This window comes from Dipodomys merriami, unplaced genomic scaffold (genome assembly GCF_024711535.1).
Source record: "Dipodomys merriami isolate MVZ:Mamm:240054 unplaced genomic scaffold, mDipMer1.0.p SCAF_4, whole genome shotgun sequence".
NCBI classification, from domain to species: Eukaryota; Metazoa; Chordata; class Mammalia; order Rodentia; family Heteromyidae; genus Dipodomys; species Dipodomys merriami.
In genome coordinates, this window is record NW_027205603.1 from 19,638,931 (window position 1) to 19,655,356 (window position 16,426).

Consider the following 16,426-nt stretch of genomic DNA (forward strand, 5'->3'; position numbering starts at 1 on the left):
AATGTTACAATGAAATCCCCCTCCTTGTATAATTTTGTTTTGTACTTGTACTAGGGCTCCCTTGGCTTTTTCGCTCAAGACTGGCTCTTTACCACTTGAGCCATATGGACTCCACTTTTGGCTTTATAGTTTAATTAGAGGTAAGAGTCTTCATAGACTTTTCTACTAGGGCTGACTTCAAACCAGGATCCTCCGATCTCAGCTTTCTGAGGGGCTAGGATAAAAGGCGTGAGCCACTAATGTAGGCTAAGAGAGCTGCTGCTGCCTCTAGCATGATTAAAGCTTCAGGAAACGGGGTGGGAGGAGGACTACCAGCTGCAGGAGTACAGATCACAGGATAGCAGCCTGAACCAAGTCAGTGATTGTGGAAGCTGGAGAGGAGTGCCAACATGTATGACTTAGCAAGGGGCGAGAAGTCATGGAGAGCTACAGTAGCAGGAAGGTCATCTTGAGAGCAAAGGCTCAAAATGCCATGAAGACTAGCTGAAGACTAGCCCAGAAAAGGAGCAGAAAAGCATGGGCAGGAGGGGGGGGGGGGGGCGCGCAGCGGCAAGAATCAGGAAAGTGAGGAGAGCAGAGATTTCCAGTGGTAAATACTGTAGGGACCAACCAAGGTAAGCACAGAGAATTGAGAAAGAAATAGATGTAACCTTGCAGTGAAGGGCAGAACCTTCTTTAAATTCAGAAAAACAAGATAAGAATGCCCACTGACCTCTCTTTGTTTAACAAGCCTGGCCACTATTATGAAGAAGAAAAAAAAAGAAAAGAGGAAAGGAAAGGAGAAAAACAAGCACAAGAAATAAGAGTTGAGGACAAGAAACAAAACATCATTATTTGTATGTAGTTTAAAAATAGTCACATAGTATCGCCGAAAAAAAACTCAGAAAAAACCAGAAGTGATGCTGTGGCTCAAGTGATAGAGCACTAGCCTTGGGCACAGAGAGGCTCAGGGACAGAGCCTAGACCTGAGTTCAAGCCCCAGGAATGGCAGAAAAAGTTGTGGGGGGGGGGGCACCATTCCTAACTGCAACCATAAAGCATTTAGGAACTAGTTGAGCAAGACTTAAAAATTGGAGAAAAAATTTAAACTGTTAAATGAAAATAGGATCTGAAGTAATGAGGCATTCTCTGGTGTGGAACTGGTCAGTTTAACATTATTAAAGACTTCCACTCAACCTAACTCAAACTTTTTACAAACATGTTCAAAAGAACAATGGTTCAAAAATAGCACACTCAAAGGGCACCAGTGGCTCATACCTGTAATCCTAGATAATCAGGAGGCTGAGTTCTGAGGGTTACAGTTCAAAGCCAGCCAAGGATGGACAAATCTGAGAGACTGTTATCTCCAACTAACCACAGAATGCTGGAAGTGGAGCTGTGGCTCGAGCGCTAGCCCTGAGCACAAAGGCTCAGGGACAGCACCCAAGCTGAGTTCAAGCCCAGGACCAGCAAAAGAAAAAAAAAGAAAAAAGAAAAAGAAAAAAAGAAAAAACGCTAACTCAGAATAAACTAAGAAAAAAGGGGAATTAGTTCCATGGTACTGGTATATGAAGGAAAAAAAAGAAAGAACAGTACAGAATAGAGAATCCTGAGATACATCCAGCATACATGAAGACCTACTGTAAAATTACGATATCCCATAAGTGGCTGGAGAAAAGACAAGCTCTCTATATGTAGAGGGACAAAAATGGATCCTTACTTAATACTAAATGTAGAGGTGAGTCTCAGCAACTCAGATTCTAAATTCATACAAGACAAAACAGAAAAATAATTTTATGATGTGGAAAAAAAAGAATTCCCAAATTTAACCCCCAAAGCACAAAAGGTGGGTGTACATTATATAAAAGATAAAAATTACAAAGATATTCTTTATTAGAATATCAAATTTGCAGATTATTTTTCTATGTAGAAGAATTGACATGAGAAGAAAGTTGTTAAGTTTTTTAGGATTATTAATTGAGGCATGCAGGATTCATGATTGTAGGGAAAATACAAGTGGTTCTCATTTTATAATTAAAACAGTAATATGTTAAACTGAAACTCTTGTACAAACGTCTGAAAAACTATTGGGTGAATATTGTGGGTTTTTTTTCTCCACAAATAACACCTGAGTTCTTCCTATATTTTTCCTTATATTCCATTTTCTAAATATTTTCTATATTGGCAAATATATAAATAAAAAATTTTAAGATCCATTAATTATAATCTGCTTTATTCCATACTTGTAAGACCTTCAAATCAAAAATAGTATATTACTCTACTTAAATCTAAGGTGGGGAACCTGGGCATGGTGACACACTCCTATAATCCCAGGCTACTCCTATAATCAAGACCAGCCTGGGCTACATAGCAAAGACCTCAACTCAAGGAAAAAGAAAAACCTGGTATGATGAATTCTAAGCAAATATACCCAGAAGACTAGGATTAAGTAAAAATATAGATTTTTTTTTCCCTAGGCATTGATGGCTCACGCCTGTAATCCTAGATACTCAGAATGTTGAGATCTGAGGATCATGGTTCGAAGTCAGCCTGGACAGGAAAGTCCATAAGACTCTTATCTCAACCAGAAAACTGAAAGTGGTGCTGTGGTTCAAAGTGGTAGAGGGCTAGCCTTGAGCAAAAAGAGGTCAGGGACAGTACCCAGTTCAATACCCATGATCGACCAAAAAAAAGAAAAGAAAAAGAAAAAAAGAAATCTTAGTAAAACTTAGTAACCCTAAAACTGAGGAAGGGCTACCTACCAACTGTTTTGTAAGATCTGGATTAAAATCTAATATACTAAGAATGGTCTTAAAAAACACACAAGAGTTAGCATTTGTTTTTAGATGAGTTATCCAGAAATTACATTTGAATATAACAGCTGGGGAAAAACCTACACTTGGGGCATCATGGACCATAGTGCACTTAAATCATCATAGAAATAGAAATGTATAATAATAGAAATAACAGCATTTATGTTTTAATATTGTTTACATTTTAATATTACTTATATGTTAATGTAATTATTTTATTTGTATGATAATAATAAATGAGTAGGAATATAAATATATTAGGGAAAGACTTCATGACCACACACAAAGGACATTTAGTTAATGTAAAAATTTATTCATATCCTTAACTCCCTTTGTTCTATCATGCTAAAAAATTAAATTCATGTAACTTTAACTTGCTTAAAGTATTAAGGTATTTCTTCCTCCAGCCTTTTAAAGTGTTTCTCCCCCACCCCCATATACCTCTTGTAAACTTCCCCAAACTATGAAATTGCCACTAACAGCTGTAATATAATAATGCATAGGTATTCTAAATGTACTAGATTAATAAAATATACCTTGAACAACAACCTGGCTGCCTGGGACAAAGAATTGCTGTGTGCCATCTGCGGATTGTGCTGCGTACTGTACAATGGTAGCACCTGGTGGAGGAGCTCCTGAATTTGTCATTGCTAGTGCCTGCAGTCCCTGAACACCATCAGATCCTGGGTTAGAAATCTGGATTGCTCCACCTTGGGCTATAGCAACTTCATAAGAAAAAAAAAAAGAAAGAAAAGAAATATTAGAGATTTTAATAATCTCAGAGAACATTCTCTGTGTCTATGTATTTCTATTGCTTTTCATTCTCAAGTTATCATTATCATCATCATTATTATTATTACTACTACTGCTATTATTATTATTATTATTATTATTGTCAGTTGTGGGGCTTGAACTCTGGGCCTGGGCTCTGTCCCTCAGCTCTTCAGCTCAAGGATAGCACTATACCACTTGAGCCACAGTGCCACTTCTGGTTTTTCTGAATGGTTTATTGGACTTTCCTGCCCATGGTAGCTTTTAACCATGATCCTCAGATCTCAGCCTCCTGAGTAGCTAGGATTACAGGCCTGAGACACCAGTGCCTGGCTTATCCTTATTTTTTCTATGCTGAATCAGTTAGGAATATCAGCTTCTAAATGCATGGGTCTATTTTCTATTTAGAAATCTCTGAAGTTCCTTGTGTCTATAGAGTTTTCTGTGGCACACATCCAGTTAAATTGTTTCAGAGAAAGAGAGAAAAAACAGGCTGAGACAAGAGTCTAGCTTCTTCTTCCAGTGTTCTCTACCTACTCAATGTTTTCAATTTTAATAAACATTATTCTAATGCTTAAGAAATGGTCAAATGCCCATTGAGCATCAACAATGTGTGTGTACCTTTCTTCAGCTAATTAATTTTTTTTATTATCATCAAAGAAAACGGACAATAAAGGCTGTAGACAGCTGGGCACTGCTGGCTCATGCCTGTAATCCTAGCTATTCAGGAAGCTGAGATCTGAAGATTGCAGTTAAAAGCCAGCTGGGCGGAAAAGTCCATGAAATTCATCTCCAATTAATCAGCCCCAAGCTGGAAGCAGGTGTGGCTCAAAGAGTAGTATGCCAGCCTTGAGCAAAAAAGCTAAAAGACAATGCTAGGCCCTGAGTTTAAACCCCAATACTGGCACAAAACAAACAAACGCAATCAGTGCAGCCTGCCTAGCATACACAAGGCCATGGTTTCAATCTCCAACACTGTAAAACCTCAAGGGTTTGGGGGAATGAGAGACAGACTGTAGTATAAACATGTATTTTTGTTTATGTCTACAAACTGTCATCTTTATCATGTTGACTATGTCAGGAGAATCTTTCAAAGATAACTCTAATATAGTAAGGGGAGAGCGGGGAGTGAGGAAGGTGGGGAGGAAAGGGATCATGGGAGAACAAGGGAAGGGCTAACAATGCTCAACAAGAAATGTACTCATTGACTTATGTAACTGTAACCCTTCTGGCACAGCATCTTTTTAATAAAATAAAATTTAAAAAAACTAAAAAAGATAACTAATGAAAACATCTGTGCATATATTTATATATATGTGTGTGTGTATATATGTTTATATGTATATGTATACACACACACACACACACACACACACACACACACACACACACACACACACACACACACACACACACACACACACACACACACACACACACACACACACATATACATACATACATACATACATATATTTGGGGGTTTGAACTTTGGGCCTGGGTGCTGTCTCTGACCTCTTCAGCTTAAGGTGAGCGTTCTACCACTTGACACATACCAACACTTCCAGTTTTCTAGTGGTTAAGTGGAGATAAGGCTCATGGACTTTTCCTCCCTGGGCTGGCTTTGAACTGCAATCCTTAGATCTCAGCCTCCTGAGTAGCTAGGATTACAGGCATGAACCACTGGCACCTGGCTCTGAACACATTTTTAAAGTAGGTTATCTTCACAGTACAACTCTCAAAATTTCAGGAGTCTCAATATTCAGCCCTCACAACTAACTTGAGAGAAATCTAATTTGTTATTTTTTCTATTCTCTTTTTCTTTTGTGCTGTCCCTGAGCTTTTGTGCTCAAGGCTAGCACTCTATTTCCAGCTTTTTGGTAGTTAATTGGAGATAAGAGTTTCTTGGATTTTCCTGTCTGGGTTGGCTTTGAACTGTGATCTTCAGATCTCAGCCTCAGAATATGAGTGTGAGCCACTGACCCCCAGCCTAATTTCTTAAAACTAGGAAAAAAATACAAAAGATGTTTCTGTCTTGAATCTTCATGGACAGATATAGATAAATTTTGTATGTTGTTGTTTACTTAAATTTGTATTTAGAACTGACAATTCATTTGCTATCATAGAAAGTATGCTGTGGAAAGCACCACAATGTGCTAGAACATAGTAAGCACTCAAGAAATAAAATGACTGGCTATCATTTCTTCATAACAGAATATATTATAAACCTATGACTTTAGAAGTATTAACTGAGGTAAGGCTTCAAATTCCAATTGCAGCTTTAATTTTTCAACACCTATAATAATTATTAAGCTTCTGGAGTAGTCATTAGAACTACAAAATTTTCACTTTTTCTTTTCATTCTTTCTTTAAAAGTTTTCTCCTCTTTTTCAATAATTTTTCCAAAAAGTTCCAACCAAAACTTGATTGCTTTCATACTATGAACATCTGGCATGCCAAACATATATTTGTCTTGTTATTTTACTTTCTAGAGAACTCAACATATAACTAGATATGGAAAACAAAAGATTCCTTCTTTCTCTTTTTCTCTTTCTCTCTCCCTTTCTCTTACACACACACACACACACACACACACACACACACACACACACACACACACACACACACACACACACACACACACACACAGGTTGGATATAGAGGGAGAATTGTTAAGTCTCCAGCTTTAGAATAACTTTTTTGTTTTCTGACAGGGCCCTTGATTTTGGCATTATCAAGTGACAGCGGACCTTCTCATTCAAAATGTTATCTCAGTTGGACAATGAACGCCAAGATTAACCAGTGCTTCAAGGACCCCAGAAACAGGCTTTGTGTGTGCTATCTGCATTCAAAGACTTGAGTAGGACACTTCTTAGGTTTCAAATTATCAGAAGACTGTATAACTTGTTTTCAGTAAACAAAAAGCAAGAAAAAATAGTAAGAAAAAAAGATTATTTTAATACAGGCATACTATTTTAGTATTTTTAAAACTTACAGTGGAAAATTCCAGCAATGTAAGAGTAAACAGGATATTTGTTAATTGTCATCTTTGTATGTCGTCCCCCTTACCCCTGTTTTTAGAACAAATAATGGATAACATATCTGTCTGGCCATTTTAAAATAAAATTGGGTACAAGCTAAGGTATTGGTCATCAATAAAAATCCAATACCTTTTTGTTTCCCTGAGAACCAAAGATTATTGGCACTTTCCTTGACAGATGAAACAGATCATCAATGTTTATATGTGTGACCAAGTTAGAGTCCACACAGCTCTATGAATATTGTTGTGATTCCAGAAAAAAAAAAGTAAGACTCTTTTAACTTTGGATGTATACTTTACTCTTCTAGTATTATGCAAATTAAATAGCACCCTAAAATAGTTAAAACTGAACAGCTTGATTATATAATCAACTAAATTCTACATCTGTTTCCATTATTAGTTGATGCTAGCCATGGGTTCACTATAGTGGTAGGTAAAAGGTAGGTCTCTATCCTAGTTGCTTTGAGAGCTAACTAAATTTAACATATCATTAAGTACATCACTCAGCCTACTGATTGAATGTTGGACACAATAGCCTTAAATTAAGAAGTTTGTCTAACTAGGCATGGTAAAATGTCACTGTAATCCCAGCACTTAGGAGGCTGAGGAAAGAGAATTTTGAGTTTAAGTTGGGATACAAAGGCAGGACCTTGTCTCAAACAACACCACCACTACAAACCACAAGAGAGGGCCAGGCTTTGGTGGCTCACACCTAGCCAGCCATGGCTAGCTCCAACTAACCACCAGAAAACAGGAAGTAGGGCTATGGCTCAAAGTTGAAGAGTACCAGCTGTGAGCAAAAGAGGTCAGGGACAATGCCCAGGCCTCAAGTTTCAAGAACCACCACCACCAACAAAAAAAATCCACAGAAAAGCAAGTTTGTCTATGCATAATTCACTAAGCATACTTCTACTTATTTTAAAGGGTTATAAAAACATCTTTATATACATTCTTATGTAATTACAATATTTAATTCAAAACTAGTATTAATCCAAGTATGGTTTTTCCACCCCATAATCTACCATATATCATGGGTGATATCATATAGGATTATAAGATGGACCCATATAGGATGGTTCTAGCACAGCTAGTCTAAGAAAACAAATTCTTAAAAATTTCCTGAGACTCAAAATAGTGGTTAGAATCAGTTACTTTCAACTGGGTGCCGGTGGTTCATACCTGTAATCCTAGCTACTCAAAAGCCTTAGATCTGAGGATCACAGTTCGAAGCCAGCCCAGGCAGGAAAATCCGTGAGACTCTTATCTCCAATAAACTACCCAGAAAAAGTCAGAAGTAGCACTGTGCTCAAGTGGTAGAGTGATAGCCTTGAGCACTGAGAGGCTCAAGAGACAGAAAAAAAAGAAAGAAAGAGAGGGAGGTGTGGGGGAATCTGTTACTCTCAACACTCACTGTCTTCATGGAGCACTTTTCTCCAAGGGCTGTGGACATCATTCAAGTAGATGATAATAATTATGGGATGAAAATTCAATAATTGTGGTAAAACCTTAAAAGGAGTATTTTAAGTCCTAATTGGTTTAAAAAAAAATAGGGCTGAGAATGTGGCTTAGCATGAAGCCCTGAGTTCAATTCCTCACAACCACATAAACAGAAAAAGCCGGAAGTGATGCTGTGGCTCAAGTGGTAGAACTCTATCCCTGAGCAGAGAGACGCTCAGGAACAGAGCCTAGGCCCTGAGTTCAAGCCCTAGGATTGGCAAAAAAAAAAAAAAAATTTTTAATATGAAAAGGTTAGAAAGCTGAGTTGAATAGCTACTCAAAAGGCTGAGATCTGAAAGATAAACATTTGAAGCCAGTCTGGGGAGATGGGCTTGGCAGACTTCATCTCTAATTAGCCAGAAAAATGCTGGACTAGAGTCATGGCTCCAGTGGTAAGAAAGCCAACAATAGCTCCAGGCCCTGAAATGTTAGAAAACTTGAAAAATGAGTTTGTATAAGTAAACACATAAGATTATGTCTCTTTTTTATGTCATGTATATATTTTATCACTTTTTTTTTCTCAATACCAGGACTTGAACTCTGGGATCTTATACTTGCATGGTTTGCTCATTTCTTTCTTCCTTTTCTTCCTTCCTTCCTTCTTTCCTTCCTTCCTTCCCTCCTTCCTTCTTCCTTTCCTTTTCTTTATTTCTTCCCTCCCTTCCTCCCTCCCTCCCTCCGTTCCTTCCTTCCTTTCTTCCTTTCCTTCCTTCCATCCTTGCAGTTGTGGGGCTTGAACTAAGGGTCTGGGCTCTGTAGCCAAGCTCTTTTTGCTCAAGGCTAACATTCTGCCACTTTGAGCCACAACTCCACTTCCAGTTTTCTGGTGGTTAATTGGAGATAAGTCTCACAGACTTTCCTGCCCTGGCTGACTTCAAACCATGATCCTCAGATCTCAGCTTCCTGAGTAGCTAGGATTACAGGCCTGCAACACTAGGACCTGGAAAGCCCAGTATTTTTGCTGCTTAATTGGAGATGGGGGTCTCAAGAACTTTTCTGCCCAGGCTGGCTTCAAATGGTAATCCTCCAGGTCTCACTTTCTTGAGTAGCTAGAATTATAGGTGTGAGCTGTCAGTACCTAGCTGTCCTACATATTTTCTATCTTAAGCTGTACATATGAGCTAATTTTCAAAAACATAACAAGTTATAATTTTAAAACATCATTTTTCCAAATTGCAATTAAAAATTTTTGTAAGGGAAATCTTATTATGCTGACTTTAAAAGGAATAGCAGGGTTTAAATGAGTTCTGGTTGAATATGTGCTCATCATACACAAGGACGTGGGTTCAGTTCACAGCCCCACAGGAAAAACAATAATAACAAAAAGAAACAAACAAGTCTTTTGTTCTAGTGATCTCTCATGTTTAAATTCTAAAGGTAAGGACTTAGGGGCATGGTTTAAAAGGCAGGTAAGCATGAGGCCCTGAATTCAAACCCCAGTATTGAAAAAGAAAGAAAGAAGGAAAAAAGAAAGAAAGAAAGAAAGAAAGAAAGAAAGAAAGAAAGAAAGAAAGAAAAAGTGAGCAGTAAAGAAAAACTGAGTATATGTTCATATGTCCTTAAAAACCTAAGTAGGGCCGGGCGCTGGTGGCTCACGCCTGTAATCCTAGCTACTCAGGAGGCTGAGATCTGAGGATCGCGGTTCAAAGCCAGCCCGGGCAGGAAAGACCGCGAGACTCCTATCTCCAATAAACCACCAGAAAACCGGAAGTGGCGCTGTAGCTCAAGTGGTAGAGCGCTCGCCTTGAGCTGAAGAGCTGAGGCCTTGAGCTGAAGAGCTGAGGGACAGTGCCCAGGCCCAGAGTTCAAGCCCCACGACCGACCAAAAAAAAAAAAAAAAAAAACCTAAGTAGGGGCTGGGAAGGTGGTTCAGTGGTAGAGTGTTTGCCTTGCATGCATGAGACCCTGGGTTCAGTTCCTCTGCTGAGGAAAAAGCCAGAAGTGGCACTGTGGCTCAAGTGGTAGAGCACTAGCCTTGAGTTGAAGAGCTGAGGGACAGCACCCAGGCCCAGAACTCAGGCCCCAAGACCGGCAGAAAAAAAAAAAAAACTAAGTAGTCCCCCAGTGGGCACTGGAGTTTTATGCCTATAATCGATCGTAGCTACTCTAGAAGCTGAGATCTGAGGATCGAGGTTCAATGCCAGCCCAGGCAAGAAAGCCAATGAGAGTTTCTCCAATTTACCACCAAAACTCCATAAGTGGAGCTATAGCTCAAGTGGTAAAGTGCTAGCCTTGAGAGAAAAAGCTAAGGGACAGCACCCAAGCCTTGAGTTCAAGTTTTAGTACCAGCAAAACACATACATAAAACAAAAACATGAAGTATTCCAAGCTGGAGAAAAAAAAGACTAAATCATGTTACAGTGAAAATAGCAACAAGCAGATTAAAGAGCAATTAAGAAATACTTTCAATAATTTTGCAAGTTATCTTGGGGGGAGCTATAAGCAATGTCACTGGGAATAATACGTCCAAGTGCTTTTTTTTGGGGGGGGGCGGATCCGGTCTGTGGGGCCTGAACTCTGGGCCTGGGCGCTATCCCTCAGCTCTTCAGCTCAAGGCTAGCGCTCTACCACTTGAGCCACAGCGCCACTTCCGGCTTTTTTTTTTTGCTTATGTGGTGCTGAGGAATTGAACCCAGGGCCTCTGGCATGCAAGGCATGCTCTCTACCACTGAGCCACCTTCCCAGCCCCCAAGTGCTTTTTACTTTGCTATGTACAATTGTTGTTTACGAGTGTGAGTCTTTTAAGAATTCTACTCCACAAAGTACAAGTTTGTGTTTTGATAATGGTGGAATTTCAATAGACTTACTTACCTTTCATTATGAGAATTCCAAGAGAGAGTAGTTAACAGAGACTCATTCTAAAAAGTTCCTAGTAAAACAAAGCAGGAGCAAAGAAGAGTCAAGGGACATGGAGAAAAAGAACAATTTGAAGCCTTGGTGACAGCCCTTAATTGGTGAAAAAAGAGGATGGGTGAGGAATTAAAAGAAAATTCTCTCTCTTTAGAGAAAAGCTGATGAGTTGAAAAACTATTATGAATTTAAAGTTAATTGCTTTTACTATGTTTATGTGAATTCACTCATTTATTGAACATTGTTTTGTGTGAGTGTGTGTGTATGAGGGGGGACTTGAACTCTGGGGCCTGGGTGCTGTCCCTCAGCTCTTCAGCTCAAGGCTAGCACTCTACCACTTGAGCCATAGCACCATTTCCGGTTTTCTGGTGGTTTATTGGAGATAAAGAGTCCTGCCTGGGCTGGGTCTGAATCACAATCCACACATCTCAGCCTCCTGAGTAGCTAGGATGACAGGCGTGAGCCACCAGCGCCCAGCTGTCGAATGTCTTCAATGACTTATCCTTGCTTGTTCTCAGACTATTTCAACTGCCATATTTTATATATATTCTGCTGAGCTACAGCAGATTTTCTTGGACCAGAATCATATAACTGTTTTAGAGTGGAAACCAGGGCCTCAGACAGGTAGGCATGTACTCTACTATGAACCCATCTCCCCAACTCAGCTTCACTTAATTGTTAACAAACCTGTCACTAAGATTTGTACTTCCCAAGAGGATTTTGTAGGTATAGCTTACTTTCTTTGTGCTACAAGAAGTAAGTCCTTTCTTAAGTCTGACTAGTTTTCTTGCTTCAGATAGTACCCTATTCCAACTCACTTCCTAGATTTAATGTTAAAAAGTAAGTTGATCCCAGCACCAATAGCTCATGCCTGTAATCCTAGCTACTCAGAAGGCTGAGACATGAGGACATGTGGTTCAAAGCCAGCTCTAGCAGGAAAGTCTGTGAGCCTCTCATCTCCAATTAAGCACCAAAAAGCCAGAAGTGGAGCTTTTGCTCAAGTGGTAGAGTGCTAGCCTTGAGCAAAAAAACTCAGGGATTGCACCCAGGCCCTGAATTCAAGCCCTAGAACTAGAATGAGTGTATGTGCGTGCACGTGCGCACATACACGTGCACACACACGCGCACACACACACACACACAAAGTAGGTTGAAATAGTAAGACTAATATCTGTTAAATTATCTTTCAACTATTAAAAACTTCTTATATATGGAAAAGCTTGAGTTTGCTGATTTTAATTTTATTTCTTGAACAGTGACATATACCATAGTAAGATTATGAAAGGCATACATAGAAAAATATCTAGAAATTCCACTGAAATACTCTAATCTAAAACCTGAGATACAACTGTTTCTATTTCTAGACATTTAGATATAACCTTTTTTCCTAGAAAAATACAATTAAGATCAATGAAAATAGATCTCCTCCATGTATAAATATACATGTATTATCTAAAATATGTAAATGATTCAGAACAGTTTAAATGTTAGAATTTTCTTCTCAAATGAAATAATTATTACTGGCACTGATGGCTCTGCCTGCAATCCTAGCTAATCAGGAGGCTGAGATCTGAGGATCATGGTTCAAAGCAAGCAAGGCGACAAAGCCTGGGAGATGCTACTATCCAATTACCCACCAGGAAATGAAGTCGAACTGTGACTCAAAGTGCTTTACAGTACTAGCCTTGAGCAGAAAAGCTCAGGGACAGTGCCTAGGCCCTGAGTTCAAGCCACATGATTGATAAAAAAAAAAAATATTATCGGGCTGGGAAGGTGGCTCAGGGGTAGCGCGCTTGCCTTGCATGCATGAGGCTCTGGGTTTGATTCCTCATCACCACATAAGCAGAAAAAGCTGGAAGTGGGGCTGAGGCTCAAATGGTAGAGTGCTAGTCTACAGCTGAAGAGGTGAGGGTCAGCACCCAGGCACAGAGTTGAGGCCCCACAACTGACAAAAAAAAAATTATCTTCATAAACAAGCAGCACTAAAAGTGTCTAAAATGCATGCATTAACAAAGGTAATATTGTTTTGTGTGAACCAATACATAGCAATCTCACCTGGAGACATACACAGAACCACCACAATTTCTCCCTAAAGGAATTGTCAGGAACTAATGTTGGGCCCAAATAAGAACACCTGAGTCCATGAACTCTTGTTAGGCAAACAGATAAATGTCTACCTTCAATCATGCCATTTGCTAGTAGTTCTCCTGCAGAACTCCTGACACCAAAAGCACAGGCAGCAGGCAGAGGAACTGGCTGGAACAAAAAGTCTAAAGAACAGAATGAGATTGCCACAGACAGACATTTCTCCGTCTCATTTCAGCAGTGGATGTCTTCTCCTTTTACCCATTACCTCCTCCTTCACCCTCACCTTGAGTCTGGCCTTGACTTAGCAAATGGCCAATCCAGCTCCTTCTTCCTTCCCCATATCCTCTTCCAGCTTAGACCATTCTCTCAACAATATGATTTCAACTACATCAAACTTTCACTGTTGACACCTCCAGCATCTTGCCTTTTAAGAGGTTGGTGAGAATTCCGAAGTAATATTAGGATATGCCAAAGAAATGTCAAAACAACAGCCTCTTAGGTCATTCCCCCTGGTCCCCTCCACCCCCAGTTTAATGTCTTTCAAGGCATCAGTGGCTCATGTTTGTAATCTTAGCTACTCAGGTGGTCTTCCTGAATATTAAGAATTAAAGTTCAAAGCCATCCTGGGCAGAAAAGTTCCCAAGACTTCATCTTCAAAATAACTAGCAAAACTCAGGCCTGGAAGAGTAACTCAAGTGGCCAAGTACCAGTTGAACAAGCAAGACAGGCAAAAGCAAGAGGCATTATTGAGTTCAAGCTCTGAAACTACAAAAGGTTGTAACATCATTTCAGCAGTGATTTCCAACCTTTTTCCTGTCAGGGCACAAACAGAAAATGAGAATGGGGCTAATGGAGGATACTGCTCAAGGCAATCTCTGGGGACTGTAGGATGGGGAGGTCTGCCCTTCTGGAGTCTGACCCCACACTCTAGAGGGACACCAGCCAACAAACTATGACATGTAGTCCCTAAACTCCCGTGCACTAGTCAAAGAAGCATGTAAATAAGAGAAGAAATCAGAGAGAAGTCAGTGAAAACCTCAAGGTCTAATTCTTGCACATGTGGGCAGTTTTCCATAAACTCTGGACATGACTGTCTATTCAGCATCCTGTAGGGACAGTCAGTAAATTATACCCCAGTTCTGATAGGTATCATGACTGGAGCTATTCAAAACTGCCACGGATTTTTATTTTAATAGTTTCATACTTCAAGTCTATCACCACTACAAGAATAAAAACAGACAACAATAAAAAACTAATGACTATGTAAGAATTTCTCATTCATGAAAGAAGACTATACTTGTTTCAATAGCCAGGTATAAGATTTTAGGTTTTTCTATGCATTGCTACTTTTTAAAGGAAAAAAAGAGAACAAACTTAAACTGTAATAAGTTACTTTGACAAACAGTATTTAATATTATAATATAGGTTCTAATACCAAGGAAGTTTTTTCCACAAGTCCTCCCATTACTCCTTCCCCCCCTTTTCTAGTTCCGATATTTCTTTAAAACTATTTTTGTTTATCTAATGTTTTTCATTAGAGGGTAAAAAAGAAAACACCACTAGTGCTCTTGTTACTGGGAAAATAAAAGCACAGAATGAACAGTTCATTAAAATGCACAAGACTAAATGTGAGTGTATCTGTTTATTTAGAGTTTTCATTGAGTAAAATTTCAAATAAAGCGATCTACCCAATTGCTATAGTTTTAAAAGTTAAATCACTTTTCATTCTCTGAAAAAAAACTGTGGCACAAATTAACAGTAGCAAGTAGTAAAAACAGAATTACATTTAAAACATAATTCAGAGAACATTATTCACCTCTTTGAGATTAGTAAGCATGCTATTAGTAACAAAAGCCAACAAGAATGAAATACAGATGTTTATAGCTTATGTTTGCATGCATCATAAAGACAATGAAAACAATAATTTTAGAACTTTTCCTAATGATAAGTATAAACATATAAATAGGAAAGTCCCTCCCTTTGAATTTTTTTACTACCAGATTTTTTTCTATACTTAACAATAGAAGTTTTTACTTTTCAGCTGTCAGTACAAATCTCTTACTTCTTTAACATTTTATGGTATACAATTTAGTTATTAGCGATGCATTTAAAAATGGAACAAGTCTATGAGAAAAGCTGAATTGCTTCAGGATAACTAGAGGAGACTTAAGCAGGCCTGTATTGTATGGAATTGCAGCATACATACTGTATTGCCCCGTGCTAGTCTGATATATGCTAGTTGGCACTGCCATAGCGATGTTAGGGGGTGTTCCTTCTTCCTCTGATTTTTCTTCTTCAATCTTGGGAATACCAGGCACATCCGAGGAAAGTTCATTCAGTATTTTTCTAAAATATCATGGAATAAAACAAATAATCAGGATAGATAAATGAGATGTCAAACAGAAAAGCAACTGCAACTTATGCAAGTGCATAAGTTGACTTATGACTTATGCAACTGCAACCCCTTTGTACATCACCTTTATAATAACAATAACTTTCTTAATCAGAAAAGCTATAAAGGAAGAACTGTTTTGGTCTAGGATTATTCTACTTTCCTGGGCCAAGTATCATTCCAGAAGGAAACTAAGTTAACTCACCTATAAGAGGGTCTTCGCGAAAGGATTTCTCTGCGTTTATGTGGATCAATTACACCTTCTGATTCTGCAGATTCATCTGTCTCTGCAATTGTTGCTACCTACAATACAAGATTTTTGAAATACATAATAAACTACATGATCATTTAAAACATAGTGGTTAGGCCAGGCACCTGTTGCTACTTAAGGAGGCTGAAATCTGAGGATTGTGGTTCAAAGCCAGCCTGGACAGAAAAGTTCATGAGACTCATCTCTAATTAGCCACAAAAAGCAAATGGTGGAGGTGTGGCTCACATGGTGGAGTGCTAGCCTTGAGTGAAAAACCTAAGTGACAGTGCTCACATCCTGAGTTCAAGTTATAGTAGTGGTGCCAAAGATAGAAACACACACAGATACACACACACAGACACAGACACAGACACAGACACACACACACACACACACACACACACACACACACACGAACAAACAAAAAAAACCACAGGTGAGCCAAGTAGCAATGGCCGACTCCTATAGCGGTGGCTGACTCCTATAATACTAGCTACTCAGTAGGGTGAGATCTGAGGATTGTAGTTCAAAGCCAGCCCAGGCAGGAAAGTCTGTGAGAGACTTCATCTCCAGTTAACTGCCAAAAAAAAAGCTGACAGTAGAGGACTGTGACTCAAGTGATAGAACACTTGCCTGGAACAAAATATCTCAGGGACAGTGCCCAGGCCCTGAGTTCAAGTCCCAAGAGTGGCGCACACACGCTCGTGCGTGTGCACGCACACTCAAACACACACACACACACACAC

General features: G+C 39.1%; 1 protein-coding gene across 18 annotated transcripts in view; it reads right to left on the reverse strand.

The window, feature by feature from the left end:
- Crem (cAMP responsive element modulator) overlaps positions 1-16,426 on the reverse strand; it is a 94,140-nt gene that overhangs the window by 23,862 nt on the left and 53,852 nt on the right. For 14 of the 18 annotated variants that reach the window (XM_069990649.1, XM_069990637.1, XM_069990634.1 and 11 more), the window contains 3 exons: positions 15,636-15,733; positions 15,245-15,384; positions 3,329-3,517 (listed from right to left, as the gene is read on the reverse strand). In XM_069990649.1, coding sequence (XP_069846750.1) covers positions 3,329-3,517; positions 15,245-15,384; positions 15,636-15,733 — 427 coding nt within the window. The remainder of the gene's footprint in view (positions 1-3,328; positions 3,518-15,244; positions 15,385-15,635; positions 15,734-16,426) is intronic. The other 4 variants (XM_069990645.1, XM_069990641.1, XM_069990644.1 and 1 more) reach the window with 2 other exon arrangements.